At 35.6% G+C, this 20822-nt stretch overlaps 1 protein-coding gene across 1 annotated transcript in view; it reads left to right on the forward strand.

The window, feature by feature from the left end:
• kon (chondroitin sulfate proteoglycan 4-like protein) overlaps positions 1 to 20822 on the forward strand; it is a 123504-nt gene that overhangs the window by 95195 nt on the left and 7487 nt on the right. The window contains exons 9-12 of the mRNA XM_075296868.1: positions 5650 to 6803; positions 6869 to 7022; positions 17852 to 18515; positions 18573 to 19482. Of these exons, the coding sequence (XP_075152983.1) occupies positions 5650 to 6803; positions 6869 to 7022; positions 17852 to 18515; positions 18573 to 19482 (2882 nt within the window). The remainder of the gene's footprint in view (positions 1 to 5649; positions 6804 to 6868; positions 7023 to 17851; positions 18516 to 18572; positions 19483 to 20822) is intronic.

The raw sequence follows: 20822 nt of genomic DNA on the forward strand, positions 1-20822 counted from the left end.
GTTTGGTGTAAAACATCGAACGATTTGGCAAGGTTTTCTTGCGTTTGACACGAATCCTCATCTAGTAATGCCTCCAATTCAGTATTTTCAAAATCAAAATCATCACTTCTGAAATGCACATTGAAACCGAAAAAGCCGACTCCTCGTAAGCTTCAGAGAGTAATTAATAAGCTTTGCATAAAGATTCGCTTTGGAGTCGATGTTGCGGAATGACCGCGAGAACGATTTAATAGTAACAATGAAATGCAAAAACCACTTCCGATATTGTCTTTAAAGCAGGTATTCGCACGGGAAAATCGCCATTTTGAGGCATCTCGGCTTCAACTCGTACGGTACCCAATTTCCTTAATTTTGAATCATTCCCAATAGCTTCCATCGATAGAAAAAAACTTGACGTGAACCTTGGAATACAATTGAAGTACTCCATGAATTTGACACGAGATCTCATTGAGTAATGCCTCCAATTCTTCAAACTTTTTCGGCTTTTTATACCCTCCACCATAGGATGGGGGTATATTAACTTTGTCATTCCGTTTGTAACACATCGAAATATTGCTCTAAGACCCCATAAAGTATATATATTCTGGGTCGTGGTGAAATTCTGAGTCGATCTAAGCATGTCCGTCCGTCCGTCCGTCTGTCCGTCTGTCCGTCCGTCCGTCCGTCCGTCTGTCCGGCTGTCCGTCCGTCTGTGGAAATCACGCTAACTTCCGAACGAAACAAGCTATCGACTTGATACTTGGCACAAGTAGTTGTTATTGATGTAGGTCGGATGGTATTGAAAATGGGCCATATCGGACCACGTTTACGTATAGCCCCCATATAAACCGATCCCCAAATTTGGCTTGGGGACCCTCCCGGAGCAGCAAAATTCGTCCGATCCGGTTGAAATTTGGTACGTGGTCTTAGTATACGGTATCTAACAACCATACAAAAATTGGTCCATATCGGTCCATAATTGTATATAGCCCCCATATAAACCGATCCCCAGATTTGACCTCCGGAGCCTCTTGGAGGGGCAAAATTCATCCGATCCGATTGAAATTTGGTACCTGATGTTAGTATATGGTCTCTAACAACCATGCAAAAATTGGTCCATATCGGTCCATAATTATATATAGCCCCCATATAAACCGATCCCCAGATTTGACCTCCGCAGACTTTTGGAGGGGCAAAATTCATCCGATCCGGTTGAAATTTGGTACCTGATGTTAGTATACGGCCTCTAACAACCATGCAAAAATTGGTCCATATCGGTCCATAATTATATATAGCTCCCATATAAACCGATCCCCAGATTTGACCACCGGAGCCTCTTGGAGGAGCAAACTTCATCCGATCCGCTTGAAATTTAGTACGTGGTCTTAGTATACGGTTTTTAACAACCATGCAAAAATTGGTCCATATCGGTCCATAATTATATATAGCCCCCATATAAACCAATCCCCAGATTTGACCTCCGGAGCCTCTTGGAGGGGCAAAATTCATCCGATCCGGTTGAAATTTGGTACCTGATGTTAGTTTACGGCCTCTAATAACCATGCAAAAATTGGTCCATATCGGTCCATAATTATATATAGCCCCCATATAAACCGATCCCCAGATTTGACCTCCGGAGCCTCTTGGAAGAGCAAAATTCATCCGATCCAGTTAAAATTTGGTACATGGTGTTAGTATATGGTCTCTAACAACCATGCAAAAATTGGTCCATATCGGTCCATAATTATATATAGTTCCCATATAAACCGTCCCCAGATTTGACGTCCGGAACCTCTTGGAGGAGCAAAAGTCATCCGATACGGTTGAAATTTGGTACATTTTCTCAATATATCGCCTCTAACAGCCATGTAAAAATTGGTCCATATCGGTCTTTAGTTATATATAGCCGATGACTTATTACACAAAAATTGGTCCATATCGCCAAAAATAATCTACTAAAACTTTATTTCCATAGAAAATTTTGTCAAATTTTATTACTATAGAAAGTTTTGTCAAAATTTCATTTCTATAGAAAGTTTTGTCAAAAGTTTATTTCTATACAAATGTTTGTCAAAATTTTATTTCCATAGAAAATTTTGTCAAAATTTTATTTCTATAGAAAATTTTATAATCTACCAAAACTTTATTTCCATAGAAAATTTTGTCAAATTTTATTACTATAGAAAGTTTTGTCAAAAGTTTATTTCTATAGAAATGTTTGTCAAAATTTTATTTCTATAGAAAATTTTGTAAAAAATTTATTTCTGTAGAAAATTTTGTCAACATTTTATTTCTATACAAAATTTTGTCAAAATTTCATTTCTATACAAAATTTTGTCAACATTTTATTTCTATAGAAATTTTTGTCAAAATTGTATTGCTATAGAAAATTTTGTCAACATTTTATTTCTATAGAAAATTTTGTCAAGTTTTTATTTCTATAGAAAATTTTGTCAAATTTTTATTTCTATAGAAAATTTTGTCAAAATTTTATTTCTATAGAAAATTTTGTCAAGGTTTCATTTCTATAGAAAATTTTGTCAAAATTTTATATATACCCCGTATGGGCTAACTTACAATTTAGAAGACAGTGTTAAAAGTTTTACGATACCTTGCCATCGGCAAGTGTTATCGCAACCCAAGTAATTCGATTGTGGATGACAGCCTTTAGTAGAAGTTCCTACGCAATCCATGGTGGAGGGTACATAAGATTCGGCCTGGCCGAACTTACGGCCGTATTTACTTGTTTACGTTCTTTTTCTTCCATATAAAATCACCACATCTGAAAAGCACAAACCACCTCTCACCACTTGAAACCGAAAGAGCACACTTCGCGTAAGCTTGGTAGGGTAATCGATGTGATTCAAGTGCTCTTTTCTCCAAATCAAAGAATTATATCAAAACATCCCGCAAATGCTGTTTTGAGGGCAAGAAACTTGTCATATTGAGAGCCGAAGAAAATGGTGTTGTTTATACTACCGATGTATTATCCCGAACTGCGCCATCTGTTGTCCATCCCGTCATTACTAATTGGCGCTACTAATATTAGGGACCATATGAGAAGTAGTTCCTGCTGTAAAAGAGGGTATCTTATTTTATGACATAGTTGTGGGAAGAGCGAAACTGAAACTGTTCGCCAGAAACTGAGATTGAACCTGCATGTACCAGCAGACATGGTCCTCTTCCTTAAAACCTATTTGTTGAAAATGTTTGCATATCCGTCACGTAAATCGGCTAGGCCATGATATTCCGGATCCCCCAATAATAGACGAATTTTTATTTCAAAAGGCATGGGAGTACTATTCCTAATTTGGCTTAGTAATCTGATTTACAATTCCTTGTATCTTTAACCAAGCAATCCCTGTTTCGATGTCCTAATTCTGATTTTTCTCCTTAAACAAATAATTCCAAAAAACGAAACGTGGCGACAGCATCTAGATGATCTCCATTTCAAGAGGATCTGATCTGATCAAGCAGCAGACCCATCAGCAACTAGGATATAAAAGCCATCAAAAGACTGACAGCCACTAGCCATGATAGTCTGGGCACGAACATGCTGAATCACACTGGTTACTGGTACTAGATACCCGACCCACACCGCAAAGTTAAAGGTTATAGTGGCAGCCTCTTGTAATTACGAACACCTGAAATGTATAAAAAAATTTTACGATATTAATACAAAGAAAACGGTCATTATTGGAAGACCCGCATCAGTTCCTTCCTTTGTAACGAAGATTATCGAAACCATTTTATGATCCACTTCACACTTCTCCTATTCATTTTCTAAATGGCAAATGCTTTTGTCCATATACCACTCCTCTTAATCTTATAAATGAAACGCTTCTATTCCACCAACATATGTCCACTTGCTAACCTATGCGGATGATTGTTCGATGGGTACCCTAGGACGGGATGTTAGAGAACTTGATGTGAAGATTAATCATTGCCTTCCTTCCTGTACAAAGGAACTACGCCGACATTAATCTGGGACAATCTGCTCAAATCGAGAACAGTTTTATTCTAGTCTTGGACCAGAATAAGGTGATAAAGTAAGAGCGATGTATCGGAGAGCTTGAGGTGAAGATCAATGATTCCCTTCCTGCTCTTAAGAACTTCGCCATCTGAACTTCTGGGACCATATGATCCAATAGAGATAAAGCTTGTAGCAAAGACGGGATCTGGGCCCTTCGCATCCAAATTCTTGGCGTGACTTTTGGCAACCTATGCGGATGATTGATCGATGATAACGGGCGAGGTATTAGGGAGCTCGAGGTGAAGATCAATGATGTCCTTCCTGTACTTAAGAACTTCCACGAAGTGAATCTCAAGCCATCTGCTCCAGTCAAGCCCTCGGCAACCACATCCAACGTGTGGTGTTTGGCAACCTTTGGGGATGAATGTTCGAATGAATCTGAGACTACCAGTTCCAGTCGACAACAGCCTTATTCGTCCCTTGGACCATAGAATGGAACTCTACAAAACATACTGAATTGATTGTCAAGTGCATTGGGACCAGACAAAACTCCGAAGCATCGGCTGGTAGTTCTTAGAGAAAGATGTGAAGACATTACAGACGAACGGATTGTGTCAGTGAGCTTGAGATGAAGATCAATGATTGCCTTTATGTACTTAAGAACTTCGACGAAATGAATCCCGGACGATGGAGTATACAGCAGACTGTGGACTGGAGTATACAGCAGCCTTATTCTAGTCTTGGACCACGATAGAAGCTGGGCCCTCGGCATCCACATTCATAGTGTATAGGCAACCTTTGCGGATGAATTTGGGACTATCAGCTCCAGTCGAGAAGAGCCCAGTTTTGGGCCATAGAAGGGAGCTCTAGTAAGCATACGGAATTGATTGTCAAGTTTTAGTCTTGGACCACGTTCTAGTCTTGGCCCACGATGGAAGCTAGGCCCTCGGCATCCACATTCATAATGTGGCGCTAGGCAACCTTTGCGGATGATTGTTCGAATGAATTTGGGACTATCAGCTCCAGTCGAGAGGAGCCTTATTATAGTTTTGGGCCATAGAAGGGAGAAGGAATCATACGGAATTGATTGTCAAGTTCATTGCGACAAAAGCCAATGGAGAGATCTACAAACGGTACAAATTATTGCGCTACGAAGTGTTACCAGATATCACTCGAAGGAAACGAATAGGTCGAATTTTCGTATTTATAGAAACATAGCGAGCGTTCAATTAGATCGATTATTTTATGCAATTCACGGCCATTTTCATGTAGCTCCGTTAGGCTTTAACTGCCAGTTAACAGAAAGTAAATTGCAAATATCTTCTCTCCAGTTAACTTTAACTGAAAAATTTTCGTCAGTTAAGTTCCTAACTGGCATATGGAATATATATGCAAGATGACAGCTTCGTCCATAATACGGTTTAAAAGTTGGTTAGTTGACGGAACACTAACGGAGCTATATGAAAATGGGGGTCAGTCTTATAATCTGTTCATAGAACTCAAAATCAATATTATTTGGAATATGAATATGAAAAAATATTTGCTCCTAAAAAAATGTAACAACCATTTCACACATTTGGTTCCCATTTAGGTTTTTTTGATTTATGTAAGATACCGAAAAGAATATATTTTCGGGTCTATCCAATGTATAATTAATTTCACAATGTATAATTCTTTTCCTCTTTTTCTTTCCGTAGGAAATGGATTCCTTTACACAATTGGATATTGACAAAAATCGTATACGCTATAAAACCCATCATTCTTCGTATTCCAGTTTCTCAGACTATTTGGAGTTTATAGTTTCGGTTGCCGAATGTGATGATGTTGTGGGTAAGGTGAAGATAATGTTCACTCCCCTCGAAGAGTTGGTGCACAAATTATCCTATCAAACACGAGAAATTCTTAAGGTACAAGAGGGAGAACGAGCCCTTATAACGAAAAATCATTTCGAAATACGATTTAACATTTACGAAAGTCTACGATTTCTTGTAACTAACAAACCTGAATACGGGACCCTGTGTCGCTATGATGATTATGACCGTAAGGTTAGTGTGATAACGGAATTCACGCTGGAGCATTTGTTTCTCAATGAAATTTACTATTGTCACGATGATAGTGAATCCACCGAGGATTCTTTTGATTTGCTGATATTGTCCAGTAATGAAACTGACTTACAGTTCGTTTCCAATATTGATGTCCATATAACTCTGCACAATGATAATGCTCCCTATCGAACGCTGGAACGTATATTCCATGTTATGCGTGGTGGCATAAGAACTTTGAATACTGATGTCCTACAATATCTGGATGCTGATGTCGATACGAATACTTCAAATATCCACTATTTGCATATATCCTGCAACAATGGAGCTTTCTACAAGTCTGGCCACTATGTGGATAGTTTTACCCAGGATGATATAGTGAATAGGCGTATTATGTTCCAGCATACAGGTGCTGATGTTGGTACTGCATCTTTCATAGTTAGTGATCAATTGCATGATGTCAATGGTTTATTGGAGATACATGCCTCCGATGCTTTTGTATCCATGTTACCTACAAATGCCACCATAGTTCAGGAGGGGAAATTTGTCATATTACGAAATAAGGATTTTGTTTTGGAAACAAATTTGGATATGAAATTGGATGAGATTTATTATGAAGTCATTAAGGCTCCCGCTTATGGTATTCTCATGTATTTGGGTCGACCAAGAGGTAATGATGAGTCGTCAACATCTTCAGTGCATTATAAATCTTCAAATCTTACTTCGCTGAATAATTTCACCCATTTGGATATCGAAAGAGATCGTTTGGTCTATTGGAATACTGAGATTGCTTCGATGGATAAATTGAGGTAAGTGCCAAAGATGACACCTGAATTGGGAATAGATTACATTACAGCCTCATCCTACATTACAGGTATCGTGTCCACATTAAAAATATTACCGCTGAAGGTGAAGTTATATTCCGTATATATCCCTCAGCTTATTGGGAACCCCTGCAAGTGAAGAAAAATCAAACATTGTATGTTGAAGAATCCACAAGTGTTTTAATATCACGAGATATTCTGGAGGTAAGTGATGTCGCAATTTTGAAGTTTTCCAAAAACATTTTAAAAAATAGACTAAGTTGGAAATCATTAATATCAAACTATACATATTTAATGTTTGAAGATTATGTCATGCACATTTTGAGCGCGATTCGGAAACACCAGAAATTTATAGAAAATTGTTACGATATTACCACAAACAGATAATATCGCTTAATCAAGCTCCTTCCTCCGAAAGGAAAAGACTACTCCTCCTAGTCTTCTAAATGAAAATACTTTTATTCACCAACATATGTCCTCTTGATAACCTAGGTGGATGATTGTTCAATAGTTACGCAGAATATTAAAGAGATTGGAGTGAGAATTAAAGATAGTCTTCCTGAGGTGAATTTTGACAACCTGGTTCTATTTAGGAAACATACGGAATTGTCCTGTACATTGGGACCGGCAAAAAAGAATCCTGAAAACATTGGCTATCGTTATGTGAGAGAAAGATATGGAGACGATACAGATCAGTTGATTGGTCTTGCCCTTATTGTTTTCGCGACTCTTTTTCGTAGACCCAAAATTAGTAAAAGTCAATGAAGAAATTTACAAACAGTGCAAATTTCAGCAGTACGGACTGCGTCTCAAATGGTTAATCCACTTAATCCATATTTGGCATACCCCTTGAAACATTTCGGCCGATATCTCAAGAATAAATGCTTCAATATTGACTAACAATGCGTCAATTAAAGCAGTCTGTATCGACGTGGGCTTTAACATATCCTTGCAAACATTTTTCTAAAGACATAGATATAGAAATAAGATGTTCACAAAATTTTCTGTAGAAATAAAATTTTGACAATTTAAGCCGATACCCTTTAGTTGCTAGTGCCCGTATAAATAAGTTTATTATAATTTGTAATTATAATAAATTAACTAATTTATAAATAAATAAATAAATAACAAGTATTTACTGCCGTAAGTTTGGCCGGGCCGAAGCTTATGTACCCTCCACCATGGATTGCGTAGAAACTTCTTCTAAACACTGCCATCTACAATCGAATTACTTGAGTTGAGGTAAGGCTAGCCGATGGCAAGGTATCTTAAAACCTCCTAACACCGTCTTCTAAATTGTAAGTAAGTCCATACGTGGTATATATTAGATTAAAAAAGACCGATTAAATACGTATATAATTCAGTTTGACAAAATTTTCTATAGAAATAAAATTTTGACAAAATTTTCTATAGAAATTAAATTTTAATAAAAATGCTTTATTTTGTCAAGCTTGAGATCTGTTTTGTTTTTATTCTTTTCAATTCATCCGTCCTAATATTTCGCAATTTTCTTTGAATTGCTTCATCAGAGGTGTATGATCTATAAACATTTGTTATAATATTAATTAATCAATTAAGTTTAAATTCATTAATTATCTATAAACATTTGTTATAATATTAATTAATTAAGTTTAAATTAAACAATTAATACAAATTTCACATACATAGTACATCACAAAACATCTTATTCTAAACATCGTCTACCAGGCTATCATAACTGTCAAGTCGTAGCTATTATCTCTAACTTACATATGCGTCAATCACTACACAAAATTCTTATTAGAGCATCACTGCTCTCGTCAGCTTTCGCTATTGCACTGTTGGCTGATGTTGTTGTTCGAATTGTTCTTTGCCTGTCGATGATCATTTTTGCATACCATATGTCTGTATATGTGGGCGATGTTGTCTGTATCTGTTTTGTAATTCATTCTTCTTTTTGTTGGTACATTATTGATGTGCAGCATTTCTAATGTGTATCTTTTGTTGGTATTATTTTCTTGCTGTAATATGCGGACATCATTGAAGTTTGGTTGATGTTTGGTTGTTGCACAGTGGGCTGCCAACGCGGTTTTTTGTAGTTTAGAATTGCAGCGAGTTTTTATATCAGATTTATGACCTGATATTCTTGTTTTTAATTTGTTTTTTGTGGTTCCAATATACACCATTTTACATTTTTCTACTGAATTTCCTTCGCATGGAATTTCATAAATCACATTCGGTGTTTCCGTTTTTGGAATTTTGTCCTTGATGTTGGTAAATAATTTTTTAACTGTATTATTGGATTTGTGTGCTAAGTCATATTTGTTCTTGTCAAAAATGTTGGATTTCGTTATTCTTTCCGATATTCCTGGTATATATATTAAAGATTTGAAAATTTTCTCTGTCGGTTTTTCAATGTCTCTTTTTTCCGTGCGTGGTTTAAAGGATGTTATTAAATTCTTGATTATGTTCTTAGGGAAATTATTCTCTTCTAGTATCCTTTGTAGTATTTTCTTGTTGTCTTGATGGAATCGTTTGTCACTGATGGAAAGAACTCTGTCAATTAGATTTTGGGCTGTATTAATTATTATTCTCTTAGGATGTTTTGAATAAAAATTCATAATTCTCCCTGACGCCGTGTTTTTCTGATACCAGTTCACAGTTATATTTTTCTTATTTCTAAGTATCAATATGTCCAAATATGGTAATTTTCCGTCTTCTTCCAGTTCCATAGTAAATCGGATGTTGCTGTGGTAGTTGTTGAGTGTTGTCAGGGTTCTTTCAATTTCCGTTTCCTTAATGATAGCAAATAAGTCGTCCACATATTTAGTTATTATTTTTGGTTTTTGTGTAAGTTTCCTCAAACTTTCGTCCAGTAGTTTTTCCATCATTATGTCCGCCACGATGGGGGAAGCTGGAGATCCCATAGGTAACCCTCTTTTCTGTTTGTATATTTTGCCGTCATATTGAAAATATCTATTATCCATTATACAAAATTTAAGTACTTTGACAAATAAATTCTTTGACATGTTCGTATGTAAACTTATTTCGTCCCATCTATCGACTATGGTTTTTATAGCGAGATCTACTGGCACACTGGGAAAAAGTGATATTACGTCAAAAGAGATCAGCTTTTCGTCCTTTTCTATGGTCAAGTTTTTTATCTTATCTTTAAATTGTCTTGAGTCCTTTACATTATATGTAGATTCTTTAGTCAGGTTCTTTAATATATTTACTAAATATTTATTCATATTCGCTGCTGGTGCGTTGATCGAAGAACATATGGGCCTTAATGGGAAGTCCTCCTTATGTATTTTCGGTAAACCATAAAGTCTTGGTGCCGTTGCGATTTCTGTCTTCAGTCTTCTCATTTCAAATTCTGATAAAACCTTATTCCTAAATAATTCTTCTACAAGTTCATTGTTCTTTTTTTGTAGGGATTGTGTCGGATCCTTGTTAATCCTTTGATACGACATCATGTCGTCAACAATTTGTCGCATTCTAATTTTGTAGTCTTCTTTTTCCATGGCTACTGTAGTATTACCCTTGTCCGCATTCAAAATTAAAATGTTTTTATTTTTCTTTAAAAATTTTTTTGTTCGTTCCACTGTGTTCATAATGAATATATCTCTTCCATTTTGGCTCATTTTGTTCATATGATTGTCTACTGTTGTTGCGAATTTTATTCTGGCTGTCTCCTGTTCTTCTTTGGAGACAGCCAGAATAAAATTCGCAACAACAGTAGACAATCATATGAACAAAATGAGCCAAAATGGAAGAGATATATTCATTATGAACACAGTGGAACGAACAAAAAAATTTTTAAAGAAAAATAAAAACATTTTAATTTTGAATGCGGACAAGGGTAATACTACAGTAGCCATGGAAAAAGAAGACTACAAAATTAGAATGCGACAAATTGTTGACGACATGATGTCGTATCAAAGGATTAACAAGGATCCGACACAATCCCTACAAAAAAAGAACAATGAACTTGTAGAAGAATTATTTAGGAATAAGGTTTTATCAGAATTTGAAATGAGAAGACTGAAGACAGAAATCGCAACGGCACCAAGACTTTATGGTTTACCGAAAATACATAAGGAGGACTTCCCATTAAGGCCCATATGTTCTTCGATCAACGCACCAGCAGCGAATATGAATAAATATTTAGTAAATATATTAAAGAACCTGACTAAAGAATCTACATATAATGTAAAGGACTCAAGACAATTTAAAGATAAGATAAAAAACTTGACCATAGAAAAGGACGAAAAGCTGATCTCTTTTGACGTAATATCACTTTTTCCCAGTGTGCCAGTAGATCTCGCTATAAAAACCATAGTCGATAGATGGGACGAAATAAGTTTACATACGAACATGTCAAAGAATTTATTTGTCAAAGTACTTAAATTTTGTATAATGGATAATAGATATTTTCAATATGACGGCAAAATATACAAACAGAAAAGAGGGTTACCTATGGGATCGCCAGCTTCCCCCATCGTGGCGGACATAATGATGGAAAAACTACTGGACGAAAGTTTGAGGAAACTTACACAAAAACCAAAAATAATAACTAAATATGTGGACGACTTATTTGCTATCATTAAGGAAACGGAAATTGAAAGAACCCTGACAACACTCAACAACTACCACAGCAACATCCGATTTACTATGGAACTGGAAGAAGACGGAAAATTACCATATTTGGACATATTGATACTTAGAAATAAGAAAAATATAACTGTGAACTGGTATCAGAAAAACACGGCGTCAGGGAGAATTATGAATTTTTATTCAAAACATCCTAAGAGAATAATAATTAATACAGCCCAAAATCTAATTGACAGAGTTCTTTCCATCAGTGACAAACGATTCCATCAAGACAACAAGAAAATACTACAAAGGATACTAGAAGAGAATAATTTCCCTAAGAACATAATCAAGAATTTAATAACATCCTTTAAACCACGCACGGAAAAAAGAGACATTGAAAAACCGACAGAGAAAATTTTCAAATCTTTAATATATATACCAGGAATATCGGAAAGAATAACGAAATCCAACATTTTTGACAAGAACAAATATGACTTAGCACACAAATCCAATAATACAGTTAAAAAATTATTTACCAACATCAAGGACAAAATTCCAAAAACGGAAACACCGAATGTGATTTATGAAATTCCATGCGAAGGAAATTCAGTAGAAAAATGTAAAATGGTGTATATTGGAACCACAAAAAACAAATTAAAAACAAGAATATCAGGTCATAAATCTGATATAAAAACTCGCAGCAATTCTAAACTACAAAAAACCGCGTTGGCAGCCCACTGTGCAACAACCAAACATCAACCAAACTTCAATGATGTCCGCATATTACAGCAAGAAAATAATACCAACAAAAGATACACATTAGAAATGCTGCACATCAATAATGTACCAACAAAAAGAAGAATGAATTACAAAACAGATACAGACAACATCGCCCACATATACAGACATATGGTATGCAAAAATGATCATCGACAGGCAAAGAACAATTCGAACAACAACATCAGCCAACAGTGCAATAGCGAAAGCTGACGAGAGCAGTGATGCTCTAATAAGAATTTTGTGTAGTGATTGACGCATATGTAAGTTAGAGATAATAGCTACGACTTGACAGTTATGATAGCCTGGTAGACGATGTTTAGAATAAGATGTTTTGTGATGTACTATGTATGTGAAATTTGTATTAATTGTTTAATTTAAACTTAATTAATTAATATTATAACAAATGTTTATAGATAATTAATGAATTTAAACTTAATTGATTAATTAATATTATAAAAAATGTTTATAGATCATACACCTCTGATGAAGCAATTCAAAGAAAATTGCGAAATATTAGGACGGATGAATTGAAAAGAATAAAAACAAAACAGATCTCAAGCTTGACAAAATAAAGCATTTTTATTAAAACAGAAAAAGATCGAATAAGAAACCAAATAAATAAAGAAATTAAATTTTAACAAAATTTTTTATAGAAATAAAATTTTAACAAAATTTTCTATAGAAATAAAAGTTTGACAAAATTTTCTATAGAAATAAAAATTTGACAAAATTTTCTATAGAAATAAAATTTTGACAAAATTTTCTATAGAAATCAAATTTTAACAAAATTTTCTATAGAAATAAAATTTTAACAAAATTTTCGATAGAAATAAAATTTTGGTAGATTATTTTTGGCTCGAGTGGCAACCATGATTATGAACCGATATGGACCAATTTTTGTGTGATTGGGGATCGGCTATATAACTATAGACCGATATGGACCAATTCTGGCACGGTTGTTAGAGACCATATACTGACACCATGTTCCAAATTTCAACCGGATCGGATGAAATTTGCTTCTCTTAGAGGCTCCGCAAGCCAAATCTGGGGATCGGTTTATATGGGGGCCATATATAATTATGAACCGATGTGGATAAATTTTTGTAATTTGAGACCATGTACTAACACCACGTTCAACATTTCAACCGAATCGAATGAATTTTGCTCCTCGAAGAGGCTCCGGAGTTCAAATCCGGAGAACGGTTTATATGGAGGCTATATATAGTTATGGACTGATATCGACCAATTCTCGCACGGTTGTTAGAGACAATATACTAACACCGTGTTCCAAATTTCAACCGTATCGGATGAAATTTGCTTCTTTTAGAGGCTCCGCAAGCAAAATCTTGGGATCGGTTTATATGGAGGCTATATATAATTATCAACCGATGTGGCCCAATTTTTGCATGGTTGTTGGAGACCATATAGCAATATTATGTACCAAATTTCAGCCGGATCGATTGAAATTAGTTTTTCTTTGAGGCTTCGCAAGCCAAATCCCAGGATCGGTTTATATGGGGGCTATGTATAGTTATGGACCGATGTGGACCAATTTTAGCACAGTTGTTAGAGACCATATACCAACACCATGTACAAAATTTTAGCCGGATTGGATTAAATTTGCTTCTCTTTGAAGCTCCGCAAGCCAAATATGGGGATTGGTTTATATGGGGGCTATATATAATTACGGACCGATGTGGACCAATTTTTGCATGGTTGTTAGAGACCATATACTAAAACCATGTACCAAATTTCAGCCGGATCGGATGAAATTTGCTTCTCGTTGGGGCTCCACAAGCCAAATCTGGGGATCCGTTTATGTGGGGGCTATATATAATTATGGAACGATGTGGACCAATTTTTGCATGGTCATTAGAGATCATATGCTGACACCATGTAACAAATTTCAGCCGGATCGGATGAAATTTGCTTTTCTTAGAGGCTCCGCAAGCCAAATTTAGGGGTCTTTTTATATGGGGGCTATACGTAAAAGTGGACCGATATAGCCCATTTGAAATACCATCGGACCTACATCAATAACAGGGGAGCCACCGTGGTGCAATAGTTAGCATGCCAGCCTTGCATACACAAGCTCGTGGGTTCGATTCCTGCTTCGACCTAACACCAAAAAGTTTTTCAGCGGTGGATTATCCCACCTCAGTAATGCTGGTGACATTTCTGAGGGTTTCAAAGCTTCTCTAAGTGGTTTCACTGCAATGTGGAACACCGTTCGGACTCGGCTATAAAAAGTAGGTCCCTTGTCATTGAGCTTAACATGGAATCGGGCAGCACTCAGTGATAAGAGAGAAGTTCACCAATGTGGTATCACAATGGACTGAATAATCTAAGTGGGCCTGATACATCGGGCAGCCACCTAACCTAACCTACATGAAAAACATCTACTTGTGCCAAGCTTCAAGTCGTTCGGAGGTTAGCGTGATTTCAACAGTCGGACGGACATGATTAGATCGACTAAGAATTTCACCACGACCCAAAATATATATACTTTATGGGGTCTTAGAGCAATATTTCGATGTGTTACAAACGGAATGACAAAGTTAATATACCCCCATCCTATGGTGGAGGGTATAATAAAATTTTGACAAAATATTCTATAGAAATACAATTTTGACCAACATTTCTCTAAAAACAAAAAATTTTGACAAAATTTTGTATAGAAATAAAATGTTTGACAGAGTTTTCTATAAAATGAAATTTGGACAATATGTTCCATAGAAATAAAATTTTGACAAAATTTTCTATAGAAATAAAATGATGACAAAATTTTCTATAGAAATAAAATTATGACAAAATTTTCTATAGAAATAAAATTAAGACCATTTTTATACCCTCCACCATAGGATGGTGGTCATTCCGTTTGTAACACATCGAAATATTGCTCTAAGACCCCATAAAGTATATATATTCTGGGTCGTGGTGAAATTCTGAGTCGATCTAGGCATGTCCGTCCGTCCGTCTGTCCGTCTGTCCGGCTGTCCGTCCGTCTGTGGAAATCACGCTAACTTCCGAACGAAACTAGCTATTGACTTGAAACTTGGCACAAGTAGTTGTTATTGATGTAGGTCGGATGGTATTGAAAATGGGCCATATCGGCCCACGTTTACGTATAGCCCCCATATAAACCGATCCCCAAATTTGGCTTGCGGAGCCTTCCGGAGCAGCAAAATTCATCCGATCCGGTTGAAATTTGGTACGTGGTCTAAGTATACGGTCTCTAACAACCATGCAAAAATTGGTCCATATCGGTCCATAATTATATATAGCCCCCATATAAACCGATCCCCAGATTTGACCTCCGGAGCCTCTTGGAGGGGCAAAATTCATCCGATCCGGTTGAAATTTGGTACCTGATGTTAGTATACGGTCTCTAACAACCATGCAAAAACTGGTCCATATCGGTCCATAATTATATATAGCTCCCATATAAACCGATCCCCAGATTTGACCTCCGGAGCCTCTTGGAGGGGCAAAATTCATCCGATCCGTTTGAAATTGGGTACCTGATGTTAGTATACGGTCTCTAACAAGCATGCAAAAATTGGTCCATATCGGTCCATAATTATATATAGCTCCCATATAAACCGATCCCCAGATTTGAACTCTGGAGCCTCTTGGATGAGCAAAATTCATCCGATCCAATTGAAATTTAGTACGTGGTGTTAGTATATGGTCTCTAACAACCATGCAAAAATTGGTCCATATCGGTCCATAATTATATATAGCTCCCATATAAACCGATCCCCAGATTTGACCTCCGGAGCTTCTTTGAGGAGCAAAAGTCATCCGATGCGGTTGAAATTGGGTACATTTCGTTAGTATATGGCCTCTAACAGCCATGTAAAAATTGTCAAATTTTATTACTATAGAAAGTTTTGTCAAAATTTCATTTCTATAGAAAGTTTTGTAAAAAGTTTATTTCTATAGCAATGTTTGTCAATATTTTATTTCCATAGAAAATTTTGTCAAAATTTTATTTCTATAGAAAATTTTGAAAAAAAATTATTTCTGTAGAAAATTTTGTCAACATTTTATTTCTAAAGACAATTTTGTAAACATTTTATTTCTATAGAACATTTTGTCAACATTTTATTTCTATAGAAAATTTTGTCAACATTTTATTTCTATAGAAAATTTTGTCAAAATTTTATTGCTATAGAAAATTTTGTCAACATTTTACTTCCATAGAAAATTTTGTCAACATTTTATTTCTATAGAAAATTTCCAAGTTTTTATTTCTATAGAAAATTTTGTCAAAATTTTATTTCTATTTTAATTTTGTCAAACTGAATTATATACGTATTTAATCGGCCTTTTTTGTTTAATATATACCCCTTATGGACTAACTTACAATTTAGAAGACAGTGTTAAAAAGTTTTACGATACCTTGCCATCGGCAAGTGTTATCGCAACCCAAGTAATTCGATTGTGGATGACAGCCTTTAGTAGAAGTTCCTACGCAATCCATGGTGGAGGGTACATAAGATTCGGCCTGGCCGAACTTACGGCCGTATATACTTGTTTTAGACATAAAATTATGACAAAATTTTCTAGAGAAATAAAATTTTGACAAAATTTTTATAGAAATAAAATTTTTGACAATTTTTTTTTTAGAAGTAAAATGTTGAGAAAATTTTCTATAGAAATAAAATGTTGACAAAATTTTCTATAGAAATAAAATTTTGACAAAATTTTCTGTAGAAATAAAATGTTTTCTATAGGAAAAAAAATTGTCATTAGAAATAATATTTTATATAATAGAAATAATATTTTATATAATTTTTATAATATAGAAATAAAATTTTGACAAAATTTTCTGTAGAAATAAAATGGTGACAAAGTTTTCTATAGGAATAAAATTTTTACAAAATTTTCTTAAGAAATAAAATTTTGACAACATTTTCTATAGAAATAAAATTTGGACAAAATTTTCTATAAAAATAAAATTTGGACAAAATATTCCGGATGCTCTAAAGATTTGAGGTTGAGGATTGGTTACACCATTGAAAAAATTCAATTTTTGCAACGTCAAAGCTGAGATGGCATTTTTTACTTGGTTTTCATAAATTACAACGTCGATTTGGTAACCAAGAAACTATCAATGACTCAGACTTTGGATGCTCTATAAATTTAGGATTGAAAAATTATTTCGCATCTCTGGGATCTGTTACTCGTTAGTTATTGTTGCATAGTTAAATGTTACTCAGGATTGTCGTTCTTTGTTCCGGGGTTCCGGATTGCTCTACAAATTGATCACCAATTCACAATACCGACATCCATATTACATTGCACTGACAATATGCTTTGATTTTCTTCGTTGACTCTGAAAATCCATTGATGATTCAGTTCAAAATACTGATGTGCAAGTGATCATTAGATGGCTGAGAGGAACATCCTAAGCTCATGCAGTTGTACTCTTTAAAGACATAAGAATTCGCTTTCTTCTGATTTATATACTTTTAGAGATGGTCACATCGGAAGGTCAGTAAATTGGTAAAATTGAAAGTCGGGTTCAATCCCAGCCTCGGTAGAACGTCACGTTATAGAACGTCTCAGGACTTGTTTGATAGCTTCTCTATCATGGGGTTTCCACGCCATCTGATCCAATTATTTTCGGCAACTAATATTTTATGTGTATAACATTTTTTCTTTTGCAGGTTGTTCATCCCAATATATCACCCGGTGATATAACATTCCTTGTTACAGCTTCCCCGCTTCATGGTTATCTGGAAATGCAATCGATGTCATTTGATGATGAATACAATTGCAAAGTTTTCGATCAATCTGCAATAAATACCGAGAAAATGTTCTACATTCAAGCTGGTGTTAATCAATCCAGTGATTATTTTGTCTTTGATGTTACGAACGGTATTACCTGGCTAAGGAATCTTATGTTGCGGATAGTGATCATACCGGAGAAATTGTATATGCACACCAATACCATATCTGTGGTAGAAGGTAAAACGGTACAACTTTCATCAGCTGATATACAACCTTTTTCGGAATATTATCGTGGTAAAATATTGGAGTACATAATAACCGTGAAACCAGGAGCTGGATACATAATTGCATCCAATTCAAAAGTGAAACGATTCACACAAAAACAATTGGATCTGGGAGCTATACAGTACATTCATAATGGTAGTGAAAATTCAACGGATTGTATGACATTAATAGCTACGGCGAGGAATAAGGAAAGTGTTCCCTTCGATTTGGAATTCTCCATAGTGCCGGTAAATGATGAACAGCCTACAGTTGTGACCAATACTGGGTTACAGGTTTGGAATGGAGGGCGTTATGTTATACGCTATACCGATTTGAGTAAGTCTAATTGAATTGTAATAGTCTGCAGAGTTTTAATAAAAATATCCCTTTTAGTGGCCCGTGATTACGATACCCCTGCAGAAAATCTCACCTTCATAGTGAATCACATTTACGGAGGGTATTTGGCTTTCAAAGATGATTCTGAAGCGAAAATCGATAGCTTCACCCAAAATGACATCAACAATGAATTGGTCTATTTTATTCATGACTCAAATTCCAGACGCAATGAAATGTCTTTTATGGTCACTGATGGTCTCTTCAATACCACAGAACAGGTTTTGAATATAGCCATTAAGCCTATTGAAATTATCGAGGAACGTAATGAAAATCTCCATGTCTTTCCCTTGACTAAGAAACAAATATTACGAGATCATTTATATTTCAAATGTTCTGATGAGGAAAGGGAGATACGTTACAATATTACAGTACCTCCGAATTTGGGAAGGATAGTCAATGAATATTTGGAAACTGGAGCAGGGCAAGCTCGAGAAGTTACAGAATTTACCCAGGACGACATCGATAATGGTCGTATATTCTATGAACATACAGCTGTAATCATTGAATTCCGTATCAATGATTCCTTCTACTTCGATGTTATTGCCAAACGTAGTGATCGTTTATTGGATCAGAAATTCAATATCGAAATTTCTGTATCTTCGGGAGGTCTCTTACGGTTCTTGCCCGTTTCTAAATTGAATGTTGATGAAGGTGGTTCGGTCCCGATTAATTTGGATTTCTCTAAAATGTTGGAATATCTTAAAACGCGAGCTGGTATTAATAATCCCGAGTTATATATTGAGGCATTGCAGAAACCCAGTCACGGATCCATTGGTTTGGGTCATGAATTCCGTCCCATGCAAAAATTTCATCCTAGTGATTTCTTCACAAAGAAGGTGTACTATATCCATGATCACAGTGATACTTTGGAAGATACCATTTTGATGTCGGCATTTTTGGAACAGGGGTAAGTAAAGCTTTGATTATTATACACAGACATGAATATCCCAAGAGGGCTGAAGGGAAATATTCTCGTATGCACTAATGCAGCATACGGGAATTCCTTTCCGTTTCAAGGATTGGGGTCTTATGGTCTAGGCCGATGATAGGTTAAGCTAGGTATAGTGACAGTTGGTTACTTTTACACTAACTTAGACTATTAAATCCATTGTGACACGACATATGGTGAACTTATCTCTTATCACTGACTACTTCATTGACGACCTGATTCTGTGAGCGGATGTCAACAGTCATCACCGTGGTGCAATGATTAGCAAGTCCACCTTGCATATGAATGATTCTAGGTTCAATACCAGTTTCGACCAAACACCAAAAAGTTTTTCTGCGATGGATTATCCGCTCTTAGTAGTGCTGGTGACAATTCTGAGTGTCTCAAAACTTCTCTAAGTGATTTCAACGTAATTTAAGACGCCATTCGTATTCACAAGGAGGTCCCTTGTGATTAATATGCATATGCATCTAAAAATGTAGCGTTACGGCAACGTATGATTTTTTGGCGATTAGCCTAAAAACGTAGCATATGATCGGCAAGCTAATAAACAAACTATCAAAAAGAAGCGCAAAAAAGATTGATTTGTTTAAAATTCATAATGAACTGGAGTGACATAGAAGTGAATGTAAGTCTTTTAAACTTGTGGAGACTATATAGAAAAAATGAGAAGTGTAAAACTCGTCGAAAAAGATCACCAATCAATAGAGATTGGAATAAAAATGTTTACCATAAAAAGGTGTTTAAGAATATAAAACTACATGATGATGAACATTTCTTCAAACATACTCGTGTGAGTAAAGAAGTTTTCAATTTATTGCTTTTTTCGGGAAGTCGGCATTCTGCACTGAAATTATTATAAATGCATTCATGCGACTGCACGCATACTATTAATTTCTCTTCATCCATTTTTACCGAACACAGCAAAGTTGTATGTTTTAATTAACTATATTTTCACTAAACACATTTTCCCTCTTCTTTCAATCGATGACGCTTGTTTTTTTGATCAGCTGATACGACAACGACATGCCAACTTTTCTTTTTCTGAATCATACGACACGTCTACATTGTGGAAACGTTGGGTAATCGTTTGTATGGGCTGTCGTATATCAAAAACAAAACGGCTGACACGCCACGCTACGCCCACGTCCATTTTGGATGCATAACCAGGCCTTGGATACATAACCAGGCCTTGGATGCATAACCAGGCCAGGTATTCTGTTAATATGTACGTCAAGTAGTAATTTACCCCTCCATGTATTCTCTTGTATATTGGGTATAACTTTTCTGTCCCTCTT

Source organism: Haematobia irritans, chromosome 2 (genome assembly GCF_050003625.1).
Source record: "Haematobia irritans isolate KBUSLIRL chromosome 2, ASM5000362v1, whole genome shotgun sequence".
Lineage (NCBI taxonomy): Eukaryota > Metazoa > Arthropoda > Insecta > Diptera > Muscidae > Haematobia > Haematobia irritans.